Source organism: Corvus moneduloides, chromosome 22, assembly GCF_009650955.1.
Source record: "Corvus moneduloides isolate bCorMon1 chromosome 22, bCorMon1.pri, whole genome shotgun sequence".
Taxonomy (NCBI): domain Eukaryota; kingdom Metazoa; phylum Chordata; class Aves; order Passeriformes; family Corvidae; genus Corvus; species Corvus moneduloides.
The window spans coordinates 3,933,563-3,953,468 of NC_045497.1; the positions used below are offsets into that span (position 1 = coordinate 3,933,563).

The 19,906-nt window shown below is 49.4% G+C and overlaps 1 protein-coding gene across 9 annotated transcripts in view; it reads left to right on the plus strand.

Annotated features, from left to right (window-relative positions):
* CAMTA1 (calmodulin binding transcription activator 1) overlaps positions 1–19,906 on the plus strand; it is a 235,320-nt gene that overhangs the window by 12,240 nt on the left and 203,174 nt on the right. For 7 of the 9 annotated variants that reach the window (XM_032131752.1, XM_032131756.1, XM_032131755.1 and 4 more), the window contains exons 2-3: positions 5,785–5,937; positions 11,691–11,809. In XM_032131752.1, coding sequence (XP_031987643.1) covers positions 5,823–5,937; positions 11,691–11,809 — 234 coding nt within the window. In that variant the 5' untranslated portion in view covers positions 5,785–5,822. Of the gene's footprint in view, positions 1–1,445; positions 1,556–5,784; positions 5,938–11,690; positions 11,810–19,906 lie in introns of those variants that run through there. The other 2 variants (XM_032131754.1, XM_032131753.1) reach the window with 2 other exon arrangements.

Consider the following 19,906-nt stretch of genomic DNA (forward strand, 5'->3'; position numbering starts at 1 on the left):
GTCTTTTTAAAGAAGTTCTGCTCCCAGGAGGATATAAGGGAAAATATCCTTTTTGTGAGTTTAGTCACACACATCAAAGGAAACAACCGTTCCAGTCTTGGTTTGCATTGTGCAGGCATTAGCTGTGGTCCAGTTCCACAGGGATCTGCTTGAAGAGGCTGAAGTGCCCGTGCTCATCAAGCTTTCACGGAGATGGGGCAGACTCAACCAAGCCAGAACACGCTCCTCCTTGGGGCACGTCAGTTTTGAGAAGGACAGAGCGATTTCTTTGGTGTCGTGGGAGCCCCTTCACAGCCCCACCCCCCGGCCCCCTGCAGTGTGTGCTGAGTGGGATCTGTGACACTGTCTCACAAACCGTGCCCGAGAGATGGGCAGGACTCTCTCAAACCTTTAACATCTCGTTGGCCACCGTAACTTGGTTCTCTCTGGAAATCACAAATCCTCACCTCCCTGCACAGTGCCAAGAACGCCCGTTTCACCCGAGCATCGTGCTGTGCACCCCGGAACGCTGCGGCTGGGGAAGAGGGCCTACAGCACCCCGACTGTTCAGCAGTACTGAAAAATGGGGAAATAATCTTTGCAGCGTCGGGGCCGCCGATCAGGGCAGGGAAACAGCTCCGGGCTTCGTCCGTCAGTTAGAAACGGGGTAGAGCCCGGGAGCTGCTCCCCGCCCGGAGGGTTCTTCTCCGCTCTAGGGGCTCGGCACCTCTCCCTCCCGGCAGCGCTGGGACCAGCCCAGCCGGGCAGACCTGACCAGGACACGCCGGTTCGGCACCGGCGTTATCGAGGGCGGTGACAAACACGGTTCGCAGGTGCCGCCTCTCACAAAACGGCCCCGGGGCGTCCCGGCGGGGGGTCATTTCGCTCTCTCAGTGTAGCCTCGGCTCCGGTGCCCGGCGCGGGGCGGCCCCGCCGGGCGGGGACTGGCGGCCGCGCCAATCGCCGCCTTTGTTTGGGGTCACCGGGCGCGGGAGGGGGCGGTGCCCGCCGGGGCCGCGCGCAGCCAATGGGCGGGGCCGGGGGCTCGGCCGGCCGGCTGACCGCGCGCCCCATTGGTGCCGCGCGCCGTCATTCTGGCGGACGGCGCTGCTCGTTGGCCGCTTGCGCGCGCCGAGCCGTGCGTCAGCGGCTTAGTCCCGCCTCCCCCGCGGGGCGATTGGCCCCGGCGGCCGTCACTCGCGCGCCCTCGGCCCTTCAGTGGCTGCCGCGGCCGTCGATCACGCGTTCCGTCCCCGCTCCCTTCGTCCGCCCAGCGCTGCCGCTGAGTGGTTGAGGCGCGTGCCACTGAAGCGCTGCCGCACTGCCATTGGCGGGGCGTACTGTCCATCGCGCCCATCCCCTCCGGGCGCCCGCCCCCCGCCGGCCACGATTGGCCGCCGGGGATGTCAGTGCGGCGGATCGACCAATGGGCGGCGCGGGGCGTGCGCGGTGCGCGCGGGGCGGCCGGGCCGGCGGCGGCGCGGGAGGAGGCGGCGCGCGCCTGGTCCCGGTCGCGAGGAGGCGGAGGAGGATGTGGCGCGCGGAGGGGAAATGGCCGCCGAAAACAAGCCGGAAGGTGAGAACGCGGCCGGGCCGCCCCCGCCCCGCGCCGGGCCTCGCGCCGGGCCTGCCCGCCGGGCCGCCCCCGCCCCCCGCCGCGGGGCGGTGGCGGCGGCACAGGCCGGGCCGCGCGGGCGCGAAGTTTGCGGCGGCGGCGCCCCCGCGGGGCCGGGCTGGGCCGGGCCGGGGCGGCGGGCGGGCCATGTGCGGCAGGAAGGCCGCGTGGCGCGGGGGCTGCGGCGGCCGGGCCGGGCCGGGCACGGTCCCGCCTCCCGCCGCCCGCCGGCACGTGCCCGCCCGCCGCCAACATGGAGGCCCCGGCGGCGCGGCCGGCGCGGGGCCGCTGCTCGCCACGGACGGGCCGGGCCGCCCCCGCCACCCCCCCCGCGGCGGCGGCGGCGGCGCACGTGCATCGCGGGCGCGCGCCCGTCGGAAGCTGGGTGGCCTTGGCCGCGGCCCCGCCAGACCGGGGCCTCCGCGCCGCGGGCCGGCCGGGGGCGGGCGGAGCGGCGGGCGCGAAGGTGAGCGCGGCGCGGGCCCGGCCCCGCCGGGGGCCCCGGGGCGCCCGACTCAGGCCGAAAGTTGCCGGCGCGGCGGGAGCGGGGCCGGCGCGTCCGCAAGGGGGAAGCGCCGCTCCGCCACCGCTCCTGCCCCCGGGCAGGCGGGAGCTGGGCCGTGGCCCGGGTTCGGCGGGAGGCGGGTTGGATATTTCGCGTTATTTGAGCTTAGTTTGTCTCGGCCGCCTCGGCCAGCGCTGCGACCCCATACCCCGCCGGCCGGGTGGTCGCGGCCGGTACCCGTATCGGCGCCTCCATCTTACAGGGGTGGGAGGAGAGGGCGGAGGGCAGTTCATATCCCCTGCCTAAATCCGGTTGAGCGTGCCAACACCCCAGGGATTGCGCTGGTCGTAGCTGGGCACCTCAAGGAATGGTGTTTAGTTAAGTAATAGGGATTTTTTTTTTTCCTTATCCGCCACAGCAGATGTACGTCCTCTCCTGGAACCCATTTGCATTCTTTACTGGGAAACTCCTTCATAGAATACAAGGGTTCTTATCCCACCTTTTGTCTGGATTTTTTTCTCAGATTGCTTTGGGAATATATTTTTAGTGGATTGTTTCTTGTGACTTGGTGGCTGTAGAGCCCCCTTGGGCATAGGTTTGAGTTTTGCTTGCGCCGTGTCCAGCGCCGTGAAATCCAGAGGCTCTGCAAAAATCTAATATTTAAGTAGTAGACATGATTTTGAGTGTCGTTGGCTTCATCTTTTACTGATCTCTTTGATGCTTCCAAATCCATTAGTTCGATCTTTCCTTTGGTCTGGAAAACGTCGGTCTTCATTCTTTTCTCACGTGCGTTGAAGCACACGATTAACTGCACTGAAGTAGTGAAATGCCACCTGCCTAACAGGGGTTTAAGCGAGGAGAGAGCGAGCGTTCACCTGGACTTCCTAGCTCAGATTGTGACGTTTTGGTTCTCTTGAGGGTGACAGTATTCTCACCAAAGCACAGTTGGGTTCGATTCACTTTTCAGGCTTCCTGTGCCAACGTTCGATGGATTTTTCCTGTGTAAAGCACAGGTTTCAGTGTGCGCAGCCCTGTGAGGCTGCGGCTCTACGGACCAGGCAGGTCAGTGCTCCCTGACTGGGAGGGTAATTTGTCCTTTCCGCTTGTTATTTACTGCAACTTTTGTCATGTTTGGTCTTGGTAACTGGCTTCAGGGGGCGGCTGAGGTGTGTCTTTGCTGAGGAGATGGGTCGGCGGCGTGTCTGCTGTGTCGGGTAGGGCTGTGCAGGAGCTGCCAGCGAGGCGCCCGCTGTGCCCGGCGCTGCCGTCCGGCGTCTCCGCTGCTGGGCCGGCGCTGTCTCTGCTCTGTGCCCGTGCAGAGCACGGCAGCGTCGCGGAGGTGGGAGCGGAGCAACCCCGGCTCAGCACCGGCGCCCGGAGTGTTCTCATACGAAGTCACAGAGCTGCTCCCCCGCTGACCTACTTTTGCGGTGGATTTTCAAGGAGACGAGATATAAACCATTCATTCCGTAAACCTAAACTCCACCTGTCAGAAACTTAAATGGGAATGCTTTTAAGGCATGATTCAAGCAGAGTGTTCCACCAGTAGTGCAGGTGCTGAAGGAGAGAGCACAAGTTACTTTAGATTTTTGTTACTTCAATGAGTTAAAAGCGGATGTAAATGGCAGCTCGCGGGCCGAGCGCTGCTTTCATTGGGGAGCCGCCTGCTCCATCCCCCCAGCGCGGTGCAGCAGCGACGAGCCTCTGAGCAGCAGCACACGGCTCTGCAGACCTGCCTGGCCTTGGAGCGCCCTGCCGAGCTGCCGTCGGGGCTTCTTGTATCCCGCGAGCAGCGGGAGATCCCCGGCGGGAGGTGAGGTTTGGAATGAGGCTGGCGCCACTGTCCCCTGCCTGCAGGAGAGAGTTCCACGGCTTGGAGAACTCGGGTGAGTTCCCTCTTTCCTGGTTTCCTCGGGCAGGATGAGGCTGGTTCGGTGACCGAGCGGCTCTTGCCATCCTGCAGCAGAGGGTTTGTGGGTTTTGTAGTTTCTGCTGTGTTCTGTGTATCTGAGCTGAGTCGGGAGGACTGACCCTCGGCGGTGCCATCTTGGCATCTGTGACAGCTCTGAACTTGGTCAGGGGGTGCTAAGGGGGGTGTCTTTTGAAAAACTTCCTTTTTCTAATTTAATGTTCAAAAGGGAAAGAATGTACATGGACAGCCTTTTTAATTCTGTGTTCTCACAGCCAGGTACCTCTAACCGAGAGCTTTGCAGAGAGTAGTGCCTGTGTGTTTGGCGTGTGGCTGGCGCAGGGGCCCAAAATTTTGCTGTGCGCTGACTTCGGTTACGTGCAGTTGAATTTTCTGTCTGTTCTTTGAGGCAGGGTCATAGGTGGGATAGCAGGAGGAGGTGGTGTTTCTCCCTGCAGCTCCTGAGCTGAGGGTGCCAGTGGCATGGGCTCACCGAAGAGGGCAAGTGAAGCCTCCTGGCTTTGGAGGGACTGTTTGGGGAACAGCAGCCTTTTGAAAACAAAGCATTCCCGATTTGGTTGTTAAACAGCAAATATTTACTTCCCTCTACGGAAGTGTTGCCTAAGGTTTTATTACTTAAACAAACCCGAACTTACAGTGTGCTGATGGTCGGGGTTGTGTGCTGCAGGATCGGACTGTTGCGGGGAGGAGGCAGCATTTGACGCTCGGCTCAGTCCACTCCTTGTCCCAGAATTTTTGCTGAATCTCAGCACTGGGATTTTACCAACATTTCTGTTGTCAGAATCGAAAGCAAATTGTCTCCTGGTGAAGTTTCTAGACCCTCTCTGTGGACTGTCAGCCAGCAGGACAGGTTCAGGGAGTGGGCTTCATTCTTTTTTTCCGAACAGTAGGAACTATATGTTTGTGAGGTCAGTTTTTTGCGTACTTTTGGTATTACATTCGTGTTATTCCCGATGTAAGGCTTAGGACTTGTTTAAAGCTCTGGATTTTAAATTTAATTCTGCATCTCTTCTTGTTAATGATTTTCACAAGTACTTTGGCTTAAAGGTTTTTTGGTTTATTTGTGTCTGTTTTAAAGCTACATATGTAGGAAACCTTCCTGGAGATGTATTAACTCAGATTCCATTTTCTGTATCAGAAAATGATGTAGTGAAACAATGATGTACAAGTATGGTTAAAACAGATACCTTTAAATTTAGTATTTAAAGATTCAGTGCTGACTTTACATTACTAGTGGTCTTAAATAGCTCTTATAAAGACCTCCTTACAAAGGTGGATGTTGTTGGAGGAAGGGCCCATAGCTATCCTCCCTCTGTCCGGACAGCCTTCAGAAAGAGGAGGCTGGAATGTGACCTTTCTTTTTCAGTGTCCCTCTGTCTCTGCTTCAATAAGCCACATATATCTGAAAGAAAAAAATACCCCAACCAACAAACCCAAATATTGCCAGGGAGTGAAACAAGGCTGGGTGGAGTGCTTGTGGAATACTGGCCTGGTTAATTGAAATGCAGTGCTTCCAGCAGCTTCCTGCAGCTTCGGTGTTCCCTGGCTTCCTCTTCCACACCTTGCTGAGTTTTCGCTTTGTAGTTTTCTCCCCTCACTTAGTCTCTTGTTTTCACCTTCCGTGGCTCCTGGCAGCGCTGTGTTGTGTTTGTGCCGTGTTAAACCCCGTGGGTTTGGAAAGGCAGGTTTGCCTGTGGCTACTGGTGCCTGTCTTAGCCCCAGTTCTTTGGAGTACAGCACCCACCCTATTCCCAGGGCAATGCTCAAGGGCCACTCTGTGCTGAGGAGCAGTCATGGCACTGACCACGAGAGCAAACTACTCTCACTGGACATGGAGCGCTCGCCGTCCTTCTGCTCACATCGCACGCTTTGGTTCAGGGGACTGGGTTTTTCCAGTCGGCTCTCCAGGTAGGTTTCCAAACTCAAACTGTTTGTGGTGTAAAAAGAAAGAACTGAAAATACCTGTGACTGGTGGCTGCCAGCACGTAGGGTCAGAGTAAGTGACTGCCCTGGCCTTAGCCACTACCTTGGGACTTCTGGGAAATGTGTTTTAGTGTTGAGAACATCTGTAGTATTGGAAGCTGAATAAAGAGATAGTTTATTTGCTAAACCTGGCTAATAATATCCACCACCACTCCTTGGCTCCATTGCTATTGAAGTTGATGATGTAATTTTAGTGAAAACCAAGGGATGAAGGAATTGATGACATGTCTCAACCAAAGAGTTGTTGATGATGGTAAGGAATGGTTTCATCGTTCTGGTGCACTTCTCAGATTTAGCAGCCAAGCAGTGGAAGTCAGGCATGAACATGAGGAGCTGCAAGGAGAGGCTGAAGTGACTGTACTGTTTGAACACTCCCAAAGTTTGCTTTGAGAGAGGTACTTTTGTGCACCTTCTGACTGTAAAGAAATTCTCTTACTCCATTAGCAAGTGCTTGGAAGCCACCAAGGTGGGAAAGAGGAGCTTGTTTTGCTGGTGGGAGAAAGTAGACTCCAAGTGTTGTGCAGGTCGATAAGCATATGGCACAAGAAATAAACAGTTCGTGTCACCTAGCCCTCAGCCAGTGTGTGGGCCTTCATTAGGGAAAATTTGGCTCTCAACTCTTCCCCAAAATGCACTATTTGCAGTTTTACCTAACTGGTGTTCACACTGAATTTAGTTACAAAATGTCAAGAAACTTTCTGCTATGTGAAAAGGACAAAGGGACTTGAGAGTAGCCCGTTACTGGTAGGAAGAACTGGGCCACTGATGCACAGCAGCAGCTTCAGCTATATTTGTGTTTCTTATGGTCTTAGAATTGTTTTTAGAGCTTGTCATAGCAACAAAGTATTTATCACAAATATTCCAAGACACTGAAGCTAGATTCAGTAACTTCTAGAGGAAAATTGTTCTGTTGCTCATCTTTCATACTGCCACCATTCCTGTGATTCCTTCCTCATCCTTTTTGGGTTTTTTCCTTCCTTGCTTATTCCATGTAGGCAGCAGTCATGGCCATACACATGCTGGTTTGTGTTGGCCTCTTGCTCTTGTTGTTTTTACCTTTGCCTGAGCTGCTTAGGCTTACTTTGCAGCCTCCTCTCAGCCCCGGGTTGCATCCCATGCTGGAGGACTGGGAATGCCTTTGCTCAGCCAGTGTCTGACCAAATGCTGGCATCCAGCAGAGCCGTGCTGAGACAGCAGCACTGCAGAGCTGAACCTGGTTATCTTCTCTTAGCCACCCTTGATTGATATTTAGAAATCTGCTTTTGTTGCCAAGAGATTTACAATTGTAATCATACAAATATTTCTAGCAAACAGACCAAGAGCTGTTGGGTTTGCTTCTATTGCTGCTTGTTTATGGATGGAAGATGCCAGGATTGAAGTTTAACTGTGAGAAATAGCGTGGCAGTCCTGCAGTTGTTTGGATCTGGAGTCTTTCTTTGCATTTATTTCTTCCAGATGGAGTTTGTTGGATTTGTCTGTGTCTGGAGGTCAGCAAGTGACCGGGTGACTATGGTGGCCTCTGTGTATTGTGTTTTTGTGGTGCCACTTACACGCTGTAGGGCCGCGGCTCTGACACCTCAGTGGGTGGTCAGTGGTGGTGGGATCAGCTGGATGCTTGCCCCATTCCCAGATAAGGATGACATTGGGATTTTAGTCGTTTGTTTTGTACTAAAGTGCCCATCTGTAATGTTTAAACACCTCTTCCCTCTCTTGAGGTAGTTAAGGAGATGGCCAGTCCTAAGTTATTATTTCATAATAATGGGCTTATAAAACTTGTGTTTGTGAGTTTATAGCTTACTTGTGATATTTATTTCCAGTATAGACTTGTCTACAGATCAGTAGCTGATCAACACCCTTTTGGCCATTTCTGTATTCTCCAATTACATGTTATATAGACAAACTGTGGTAGTTAATGGGGCTGCAGGTCTAAATTCACCTCCTGGATCACCAAAGATTTAAGAACCAGTTAAAGAAAAAAAAAAAGGGGGTAGGGGGTTGTTTGGAGAGTGGGGGTAGAGCACAGACTCTCTGTGATTTGCTGTTGTGCACTTTAAAGTTTTATGGCCCATGGTGCATCCCTTGGGAGGATAAAGTGCAAGGAGCATGAAGAAACCCATAAAATGACGAAGGGTTTATGTGGTATAATTAATATGGAACTTTCCATGAACTTTATAATACTTACACTTTTTAAATTCTACATGAGTTTCTGGTTTGCTAATAAGTAATTTTGAAGATTGCTAATGGAACTTAAATTTTGCATTTTCATCCTGAATTATAACAGGACACATTGTAGGCTGCTATATTTTAGTCTGTAGCTTCCTTACTCGAGTTCTCAGCTGTGGCTGTGCCTGCCTTGGGAAACATTTTTGAGCTGTGGCCAGCTCTGCACTAAAAACCCCCGTGTCGATAGAGCTTTACTGGCAAATCCTCCCCGTGCCAGTGTGGCTCTGCTTGCACAGACACTTTTTATTGACACTGGATGGATTTGCAGATCTCGGTGGTGTTAGTCGCACCCGTGGCAAAAATAAACGAGGAGAAAGTTCAAGTAAAAATCTGGATTTGCACAGTAAAACCAAATCAGTGCTGGGAGGTTGCAGCTCCTGTTTTTAGCTACCGAGGAAATTTTAGTTGGCGATAAATGGAGGAATTTGCCTGCTGGCTGCTCTGGCTGTGCCGTCGGGTGAGCGGGGCTGCAGAGCAATGTGGACTCTTGTTCCTCTGCCTTCACCAGGAGCCCCCGTGGTGGTGGATGGGCTCGTCAGCTGCACAAGCAATGGCAGATTTTATTCAAGCCAAGGGACAGCACGGGGGGGGAGGGGGGGGTGTTTGCTCCACCTCCCTAAAGATGTCATGGTGTTATTTGTGAGGAACAGGAGCAGGAAAATGGTGGTTCGTTTGGAAGAATGGGAACTCTTGTTCCACCAGTACCCTCAGTGCCACTGGGTGAGCAATCCTCCTCTCCTGTTCCCAGCTTCCCTGGACTTTCCTCCCTGTGGGAATACATTGTGAGTGATTCCAGAGGGCTGAGAAGCAAGTTTGAAGGCAAGTGTGTGTGCATCATTTGGGGCTATGGGTTCTTCACCCTCATAGCTGGTTGGCTGATTTAATCCTTTTCCAAGGTCAAACCTGGTTTAGAGGTCACTGGATTTAGGATTTGCATCCCGTATCGTGGTGGTTGTGTGTTGTTCTGACCACACGGCTTGAGGAGTCCATAATGAAAAGCCTGTTGGATCCAGGCAGGAGCAGTTGTTTTCCACATTGGGGATTTTTTGGAGTGAAGAAATGCCATTGCTAAATGCAGAAAAGGGGGGCATCCGTGAGATGTAGTTGTGTTACAGGATGGTGAGAATGACCTTCCATTGCTGTTATAACAGAAGGTGGGAGATACTAACAACAGGAATTGGAAGATTTAGTGTCAGCAAGTTCTGACAACTTCTACCAAAACATTTTAAAGGGCTCTGTTATCCATAGGCACTTTCTGGATTAATAATACTGATAATTGATGACAATGGAAGAAAGTTAATAAAACGAGCTGAATAATTAGAGGTCTGCCAGCCCTGCAAAATAATGGAATGAATGATAGAGGGCCTGACTGATACGGAGGTAAGGGGAAGTAATACAATTAATGTCAATTAAAATGTGCCCATGGAAAATAAGCTGATGAGATGTAACTGGGATGTAGTTTGGCTGATAAAAGCAATAATGTGTGCTGTAAAATATTCTGTGCCTTAATGAATTGAATGTAGAGCAATGCAGTGTTTTGAATGAGAAATGGAAATGGTGTAAAATGAATGCAGGGAGTGTGAAGTGAGTATTGTCTGCATTGGCTGGTGGACCTGGAAGTGGCTGGGGGCTGCTGGCATGGCAGGCCTTGCCCGGCTCTGGTCTTTGCTTGCAGGCAAGTTGTGTCTTTGTGGATAACCCCAGGTTATCACAACTTGGGTGTCTGTGAGGCTTTGAGTGGCCTGAGTGCAGGGAAATAGCAGTGACAGTCACACGTGCAGAACACTGGCTGGGGAAAGGATGTGGCCAAAAAGCCCTGTAGAGTAATGGTCTAAAATAACTCAATAACCAAATAGAAATCCTGGAATGGCGTAATGGAGAGCACCCTCTCCCTGATTTCTTTAGCAGTCCAGCAGAGATCGATCTACCCATCTGCTCCTTGCCCAGGAAGAAGTTGGGAAGTGGCAGCCCTGTTGATTTAGTCCGACACAGTCGCACAGTAAAGTTCCCAATAACTCAGGGAGCGTGCAGGACTTGTAAATTACAGAGCAGCTCACGTTTATCATACACATCGCTGCTTATCTTGTAAGCTCATCTGCTGGGCTTGCACGAGCAGTTGATTTAACAGCATGTATATTGTTGAACTTGACACATCCAAGAGTCTAATCAAGCTTTAAGAATACCGGGGATGTCTGACTGCTGGTGTGAAGTCTCTGCAATTCCTAAGTCATTTCTAAGAATGATCGTGGGCCAGGCTCTGTTGGGTTCACTGCAGGTCACGGGGAATGTCTGTGTCATACAGAATTGCAGAGGAGTTTTATCATAGTGCTGGCATGTGTTTTATGACATAAAATGATTAGATGTGTAAAGTTAATACCCTTTTTCTGTACATTTCCAAGTGGGAAATTACTATAAATTAATTTTGTAGGGTAAAATGCCAGTGAGTAACTGTACTGCTTGTGTAGCACTGCCCAGGATCTGTCATGGGACACGAGGCTGGTAGAAGACAACAGAGATATGGTGTGTTTGGAGGGAGAACTGGTAAAGTTCTGCATTGTGGCTGGTCTCTCTTACCCTGCTGCTCCATTTCCCTTTCCTGTGGGGACTGATTTACTTGATAAACACGTGCATTTCATGGATGCTCTGATTCTTTTGGTGGTGTTAGAGGGTGATAGAGAGACATCTTCAAGGTGCTGCTGCTGGGACTGCTGCAGGCTGGTGTAGGATTGCAGGGCTTTTTGGGACTCCAACCTTTGAAGGGGAATTGATGCACCTTCTACATATTTAGCAATAAAAAAGAATAGTTGTGTATTATTTAGTATTTCTCCTTTTGAGACCCTTGGGCATGGTGAGGTAGGAAAACTTCCATCCCTCTTCCTCACTCTCATGTTGAGGAACTACATTCACTTTTTAGCTAACAGAAGTAGAAGTAACCTGGGATTGATCATGTGTGGTGTGTTTTAGTTTTAAATGCACTAATAGACCTTGAGTTGCATTTCTGCTGCAGCTTGACAAAATTATAGCAGGTGCTGGGGCTCTGTGCTTATTTACTTGCAAATCCTGTCAAGTGTGAACTTCATTTATGACTTCCCTGGCAGGTTGGGCCGCTGTGGTCACAGCTTCTACAGTGTTTCGTTGCTATTGCTTGTAAAATTTGCCACTGAGGGAAATAATGAGCTAAAATAGGCACAGGTAAGCGCACACAGGCTGCTTGTGCCCAAATCCATCAAAGCTCTTTTAAAACTTTGCAACCAGAAAGAATTAAACTGTATTTGTATTTCTGAAATAAACTTGTAGTTTCAGCAGAAAGCTGTTATTTGTCTTACTGCCATGGCAAATTGCTCTTTTTGGACAGGGGAACTGGGGGGTTTCCCAAGTCTTGTCGTCACTTGAGTCTCCTGATTGCAACCACCCATTCTCCTGTGTGTACATCATGTGTCTCCTCTTCTTTCTAGATGATCATGGGAACAGCAATGGCAGTCATGTAAAAATCTTTTTACCGAAGAAGCTGCTTGAATGTCTACCAAAATGTTCAAGTTTACCGAAAGAGAGGCACCGCTGGAACACTAACGAGGTAGTTAAATGTCTTATTTATTCTTAAATGTATCAACTTACTTAATGCTTATGGACTGTTTTGTGAGAGCATGCCATGCAAGTTGCAGGATATGAATTCTCTGGCTCTGGAACCTGTTCCATAAATAATAAGTCCTAGTACATGCTGAAAGTGAGCTTTAAGTGGGAGTTGAAGGCAAATGTGTAAATTGACTGCTAGTACAGTAGGAGTCTATTGCTCATGTGTGTGTGACTTGTCTCAGAGTCAAATCTTATATCACCTTAATGACCCGTTTCAAAATGGTTTAAAATTAGATAGGTGTGTTTGTACTGTGCTGAATAAAGTGTTACCTTCCTGTGCATGAAGACTTCCGAACAAAAAAGTGGTGTATGTTCTTTCCTGACACACAGGGTCCTGGGAGATAAACCAGCTTACCTCTGTCTGAGTAATCTTGTTAAGAACAAGAGAAACACAGAACTGGGTGTTTTTTACTGGAATCCAGTTACCCTGAGTATGCTGGTTCACAGGTCACCTGTTAATGTGTTAAGGTTGGGGTCATTTAAATAAAAAAGAAGTATTTAAAATTCTTTGGGCTAAGGTGAAGTTAAAAAGCAGCCCAGGTAGCTCTACAATCCCTAGGCTGTATTCCTGCTGTGCAGCAATGCTGGAAGTCCCATAGCAATATGCACAATGTGTAGTTTTAGTTTTTAGTAGCTCTGTCTTAGTGTAGCTTTGCCATATTTGTGGGAATCACTTAATAATAGAGGCAATCCACTTGGAGAAATGACTGTAGAACTCCAGTTAGCATCTGCTCGTTGGGAGCTGACTGGTCCTGTTCCTCTGCTCCCTCATTTGTAGATCTAAACTTGTTAACAGAACCTGTGCTCACGAGTTTAACACCTGCAAGTGGCAGCTGAGTGCAGGATCAAACACGGCTCACTTGTGTGTGTGTGTGTTTGCTGAGCGTAGAATCAATCACAGAGCAGTTCCTGTGTGTATTTTTCAAAATTGGAGCCTTTACCCCCCTTCCTTCTGGTGTCTGGAAGTCACAATCGGGTACCTATTTTTAACATACCCAGTACTGTGATAGAATGAATCGGGTCTTTGGGGGAGTTGCTGGCCTTGGCTTTTTTGTGTAGATTATTTTGTCTTGGGTCATTTAAATTGAAATGTAAATCTTAGAAAATGTGGATTGCAGTTTATTCTGTGATAGTGTTTGTACTAGTGGGTACAGGACATGGAGCAGTGGCAATTCCAGTGGCTCTGACCGATGATGTTTGGACAAAGACAGTTGGGGAAAGCAAGCTCTGCACAGGTTTGTGACAGAAGGATGCTCTTCCCTCTTACTGGAAAGAGCTGCTTGGGGTGGGGTTTAGTCACTTCAGTATTTGTGCTTTGTGCACACACTTGCACATGTGGCTTTGGGCAGGGTTGGTGTGTGGAGCCTCCTGTGGGTACAGGATGTGGCAGAGTTCATCATGCAGCTGAAAACAGAGGAGAATTTGGGAGTGTGGCCGTTCTCCTAAGGGTTGTGTCAGTGTTCTGGGGAGCGGGGAGTGAGCGGCTCTGCCAGTGCTCACCAGTGTATTGCTGGGCTGGGTTTGTCTGGTGCTGTAATTCTGGTTGGATTGTTTGCTAATGGACACAGGTCATCAGCTGGAACATTAAAACCAGACCCAGCCCTTGTCTTTTTGAAAATCAGGCTCCTCACTCTCATTTGTATCCTCTCTTCACAAATCTCTCACTGTGGCTGTTATGCCATGGGGATGTGGAGCTGGGTCTGTCCATGGGTTATAGCTTGTGCTGACTCTGCCAGCCTGTGTGGTGTGGCTGGTAAAGTATCCGTGTTGCATGATTTAAATGAAAGAGCTTTCCTTGTGGCCAGAGATTTTTTGGCCTCATTAGCTAAGAGGGGAGGAAAAAATAGAAAAAGCCAGAGTCTTATGCCTAGATGAAGTCTTGGAAATTTGTGTTAATTATGGGGGAGGAAGGAGCTGAGCTTCCAGATTTTATTGCCTTCCCCACCCCCAATCTGAAAGTTTAATTTTGTGCACTGTTATAAAACTTGAATTTTTCTTAGGGTGTAATTGAATAATAATGTTGGACTACATTTCTGAGGCATTCCTAAGGGAATAAATTTTTTCATCTGAGTACACAGGTGTTCTGCCTGTGCTAGTGAAGACACAAATTGTAAAGTAGAGAAGAAAAAGATGTATTTTATATGGTGGTATTTCCAGAATTTTTGTACTGATTTCAGAATCCCTGGTCCTGTGTGTGAGGTGTCTCCTGGACAGGGAGGTTTAGTAAAAGATGGAAAAGAAATGAAATGCCTAAACAGTTTACAGATCTGAACGTGTGTGACAATGCTGTCCTCCCTCAAATGGTGTGTGTCGGGCAGTCACGGGTGTCGAGTCTCACCATGAGCTGCAGAATGTGAGCGTAGCAGGCATTGGTATGGGATTCCTCCCCAGGGGTGATGGGGGCCAAGCCCCCTAACCCAGCTGTGACCTGACTCCTTTCCAAAATCCTTAAGTGTTCCTTTTGTGCTCCTTTGCATGGGCATGGTTCATGGAAACTTGAACACGGCTCTTGCCTGTCTCTTAGGGCCCTGAAGCCCAGCACACAGATGTTCCCAGCTGTGGAGGTGGTGGGTGGCCGGATGGGCACGTGCAGTCTCTGGGCCTGGACTCCATTGAGTCCTCGGTGCTGCCGGTGCAGAGGTCAGGAAGCAGCCAGGGTAGAGCATCGCCATGGGAACACTGCAAATAACTTTTTCTGAGCACTTGTGTCTGCAGCTTGGGAATAACGGTCAGATGTTCCTCTGGATTGGGTAGTTGGGATGGAGAAACTGTGTCCTCTGAGAGCTGGGTGAGTTGTGGTTGACTTTACACTTAGTAAAATCACGTGATGAGTAGCAAGAGAAATGGAGCGCTTAAAAATGGTTCAAACACGTTATTGAGGTGCTTGCTTTCCATCCGATTGTGCATTTGCAACTGCAGTGTTTGATGGAAATACATTTCCATACCAAGATGTCATCTTGTCTTAAATCAAGTTTATAGCGGTTTTATATTTCCTACTGAAGGAAGTGTTCCTTCTAATTCAATTTTTTTTTACCAGAGATAGAAAATCTTAAGTTAAGCCTAGCAATTTAATTACAGATTTACATTTTTGAAATGCTTGTAAAGGTGCATTGTGCTTATTTCTCCGGCTCTGGGAGAGTATTGAGATGGGGCTTTCATACAGTTTCTCACATTAAGACAAATGAGTTAGTTGCCAGAAAGTTCTGCAGTGCTTTGTGCTTGTGAGAGAGTTCCTCACTCTAAGGATTTAGTTGTTGTTCACTATGAACCATTTTAGGGTTTGTGAAATGCAGGTCCAGTTTGGTTTCAGTGAGTGGATGGAGCAGAGGCTTCTGGCTCGGCATGCTGGCAGTGCGCTTCAAGCAAGAATTTCGGAAGCACTGGATCTTAGCTCCTTTCCCTGGCGTAGGGCTAGGCTCCCCAAGCAGGGCTGCACAGAGCCACCCTCCAGGTGCCCCAGCTGAACTCCCGTGTCCCCTGACAGAGGTGGCAAAGGTGGGGCCTCATTACCTGCTAGTCACTTTGGGCAGCAAGATGCCTTGTCTTCAGGAGATGCATCCCACTGCTTTCTGTCTAGGAAGCGGGGGCTTCCTGGGGTGCTGGGGCTCAAGGATGTTGGAGTAACCTTGTCTCTGCACAGCGCTTGCCAGGCACTGGATTGCAGCTCTGAACAGAGATGCCATTCGTTAACAGTTGGCAGCCGCAGTCATTAATCATCCTTGTAAACACTTAATGACACGGTGCGAGAAAGAAGAAAAAGTTAAACATTGGAAATGTAAAATGCTATCTTGGGCTTTGGTTCCAACAGGATTCTCTATTTACAATCTGTTGGGAGAAGCCCAGAACTTCCATGGTAGAAAAAGCCAGCAGCAATTGCTCCGTGTGCTTGGGCTTGTCTGGAGGGGCATGGCAGAACTGCCCTGCTCTCTAGAGTCAGCCAGCATCCACATTTTGCAGATTCCAGGCTCAGGTACTGCTTGGGAGAGTATTCAAATAATGCAATTATGAAACTCTGTATTTGAGCATTATTTAGCATAGGAAGAAACTCTTTGTGTCTGCAGCCTGGGGGCCTGAGTCGCGTGTTCAGTGACATCTCGATGTGCTCTGGCGTTCTTGCTTTGCTCGCATGACACTGACATTCTCCTTTTCGCTTGACAACGAGTTATTTGCCGTCTTTTCTCTAAAGTGTAGAGAAGATCTTGAAGGTTTGGAGAATTGCCTGAGGGACGTGAGGAGCCCAGACTGATAAGGGGGAGCGAGTCTGGAGCCTTCGGGCTGGCTGTGATGCTCTGAAATGCTGGCAGGGAGGAAGTGAAAGCAATAGGTCTCCGCTGCCTGCTTCTCCAGTTCCCCTCGGCCGCTGGCAGCTGAGTGTTGGGCAGCTGGTTACCGCACGGCTCCTGTCGCCACACGTTTGTTCATCAAAGCCCTGCTCTGCTACAGACCCGGCAGCATGGCTACTGCTTTTTTTTTTTTCTTTTAAGGTTTCTAACTGCCTTTTAGAATTGACTCTTATATCAGAAAACTTTAAAAACCTTCTTGTTTTAAGGCTGCCTGGGGTGGTGTGGTGTATTGTAACTCTGCACTGCATGTTCCAGTTCATTCCTTATTCACTAAAGTAGCTGAATGTGTTATAAATTTGTAGTGTTGAGCAAGTGTGTGGGACCAGTTTATGTCACCAGCACAGTTGGAGCAGGGAAGGGGTGTTGGTCCATATCGCAGTGTCCCCTCAAGATGGCAAAACTCTATAGAAAAGGAGCAATGCTCAGTACAGTTCCCTGTGGACTCTGAAGTCCAGCATATTTTTTTTAATGCTCTACATCAATTCATTCAGGTGTGTTCAGCTGGAGCACGGAGTTCCCGAAGTCAGAGGCCGCTGGCAGCTGTTGCGAGAGCCCTGTGCCTGCTTAGGAGCACTCACAGGGCTGGGGCATCCTCGTAGTCTGTGTCAGCTCTGGGGTTTCTCAAAAGCAGTAAGAATATTGAATTTAGACTAATTGCCTGCTGCCCACGTGATCGCAGTATAAAATACTCCGATGGTAATGGCAAATGCTGTTACTAGGAAGTGCTGCTGTTGGTTTCTGTTCTGCCTGATGATCCCGCCCTGGAGAAGCAGCAAGGAGGTGGTTGCAGACCAGCTCGTGTGCGCTCCCATATAGCGGCTCCTCCCGCCCCAGCTGCTCTGGCACTTGGGGATGTGCTTAGCATGGTGCTGAGCTGGGGATTGAGGCACGTTATGACACGGGTTTGGGAATGGCAGGCAGTTGGGGGCAAAGTGTTTGCTAAGTGCTGGAGCAGCCAGAGCATCCATAAAATCCAGAGTGCCAGTGTCAATTCTCACCCTTCATTTCAGTGGTGGTGGTCTGCAGTGCCCTGTGCCTCAGAGAGACCTGTCCCACCTTGCTTTGTCACCAGTGAGCTGGGTGCCTGCGCTGCCAGCTGGTGGGACCGTGCGTCCAGAGCCTGCCCCTCCTCTTGGCCACCAGCAGGAATGTGAGGAACCCCACTTGCTTTAGAGAAGAAAGAGCTTGGCAAGTGAAATGCAAGGGAAACTGTTTGTAGTGTGAGGAAAGCAGAGTGGTGGTAAAGTGTTGGTACACCTGACTGGGGCTGTCTGGCACGTGGGGGCGGCTCCTCCCGCTGCGCGTGTGGTTGGGGTTTGAGGCTGATCGGTGAACGAGATGGCAATTTCTCTAACAGAAGCACTTAATTGTGGGTTTATTTTGTGAAATTAATGAAATTTAGTGCTTTGCTTAATGTGCAAAGCAGGAATGTGGTGCTGGCATTCTGCTTGCAGTTCCTCAGTTGTGTTTACAGCCCTAGTGACTGCTGTGAGCGGGCTGGGGATTGAGCAAAATTAGGAGGTTACCTACCAATCCTGGTAATTTTGAACAAGGGCAGTAATACCTGCTGTGCTGTTTATGCTCAGACACAGAGAGGATCCTCATCTTCCTCTTAGGAAAACCTAGCTTTTTTCCCTTCCCTTTGGTTCATGTTAGGATGAACCTAGTGAAAAAGGGCTGATCTAGTAGTGCTGGGCAGTTAGTATGTCAGAGTGCTGGAACTGGAATGGCTCCTGTAAAGCAGAGCAAACAGGGAGGGTTGGGAGTAATGCACTGCCCTCCTGATTTTTTTTTTTTTTTTTTTTTTTTTTTTTTTTTTACTCCAAGTGAACTTTTTTGAATAAATTAACTTTATTACACTTAATGATACCCTAAATAAAAAAATTACTTCATCATTAGTTTTAGCATATTGTACACAAACTATAAAATGGTGATGGTATTTAACCGCCTGACTGTTTGTCCTTAGTAACCTGTCAAAGTACTGCTGAATATTGGTCAGTGGTATTAGGTTTTTTTGCTGTTTGACACTTCCAGGTTCCTCCACAGAGAGTGGGGTGTTATAGATGACCGTAGTTCAGCAGCAACAAATATGTGTCCAGACACTTGGGCAGTGGCTGTACTGTGGCTCCAAATCCTTTGTCTGTCTTGTGGGAAAATAGGATGAAATATTATTTCCTCCAGTTGATGGACCTGATGTGCTTTTCCTAACCTGTGTAATCGTCCTTGTTAACTGTATATGGTTATCCTGAAGTGTAGTGTCAAAAGCAAAAGTGGAATCCGGTGTGTGGGGAATAAAAAGTTGGAATTACCAGTTATGGAAACCCTTCTTGAAACATGAGGGAGTCAGGAAAGTGGATTAATTCAGTTAATATTTACCTGTTTATTTGCAGGAATGCCAGAAGTAGTGGTAGGTATCACTGCATTGTGTATCTGAGTCTCTGGCTTGCGCAGCACTGAGTAAAATACTCACTGGTGTTACACAATTTGTACTTCCAAGTTTGCAAGGAAAATGTTACAACAAAGTCAATTTAGAAAGTCAGTCTCTCTGCCAGGGCCCGGCACGTACACACACGAAGGAATTGGTTTACTTGGCAAATGAATGGGAACTGAGGAGATTATATTTTGTAAGGGATTGCAGTCCTGTCATCTTGGTCTCAGGTTTGCTGCTTCTAAGGGTGGCTGTTTCATTTGGAAGAGAAAAATCAGAGAATTTAGATGGGAAAGAAAAACTAGATATGAGGGAAAAATTAGTGCCAGTGAAAGCAAAGGTTTTCTGCAGAGGCAGTGCCTAAGGAAAAGAGGGAAAGAAGCAGTGATCTTTGCGGGGAACAGGGTCCTAGGGAGGGCAGGAGAGGGCGTAGTCTGCTGCAAAGGGGAGAAAGTAAAACCAAGTCTCATTCCTTTGATTCTGGTGTCTGTGTCCCGTTGACAGACCACAGGAGCTGGGAGCTGTTTGCAGCATGCAGCCCTGGACCGAGCCAGGCACTGGAGAACCCTGTGGAGCTGCCCCACCTTGGGGTTGTGCCCCATCATTGTTGTCCCAGGGCTAAAATGTTCCTGGAGTTACCTACAACTTATTTTTGTGCAAACTTTTTGTTACCTGAGAAGCTGTGAGGGAGCCCCACGACGTTGGTCTGTCCTGCAGGCATGTCCCTGTCATGCAGCTCTGAGATTCCTGAGCTCTGGGGTCTTCCTGGTGGCACAAGTCATGTTCATGCCTTCAGACTTAATTACCTGATGAGTCACTGCAAGTCTGTGTCCATGCTGTTGAGTTATTGCAAAGTTTCTGGGTTCCCAAACTGCTTTCTTTCATATCGAGGTCGTACAGTGTGAGCTGTGGTGAGAGGAGGCAGCCCAGCACACCAGTGAGGGAACAGCGGAAATGTGGGCTTACTGGTTTGGCTCACAGAAATTGGAATTGATAAATGTTAGAAATAATGGCAGGAACTGAGTTTTAAGGTCAACAAGCAATAGCTTTAGCAGGAGGGTTTGCCAGACACTGTTGCTGAGGGAGAATATGGACTTACTTGCATTCTCCAGCAGGTTCCTGACTGTGACACGCATGAAGCAGGAATGACGTGGAAAGATGAGACATGTTTTCTGGAAAAACATCCAGGCAGACTAGATCCTTGTGCTACGTGTCATTGTTAGATACGGTGATTCTCTTGACACTGGGGGCTTCTTTGCCTTGCAAA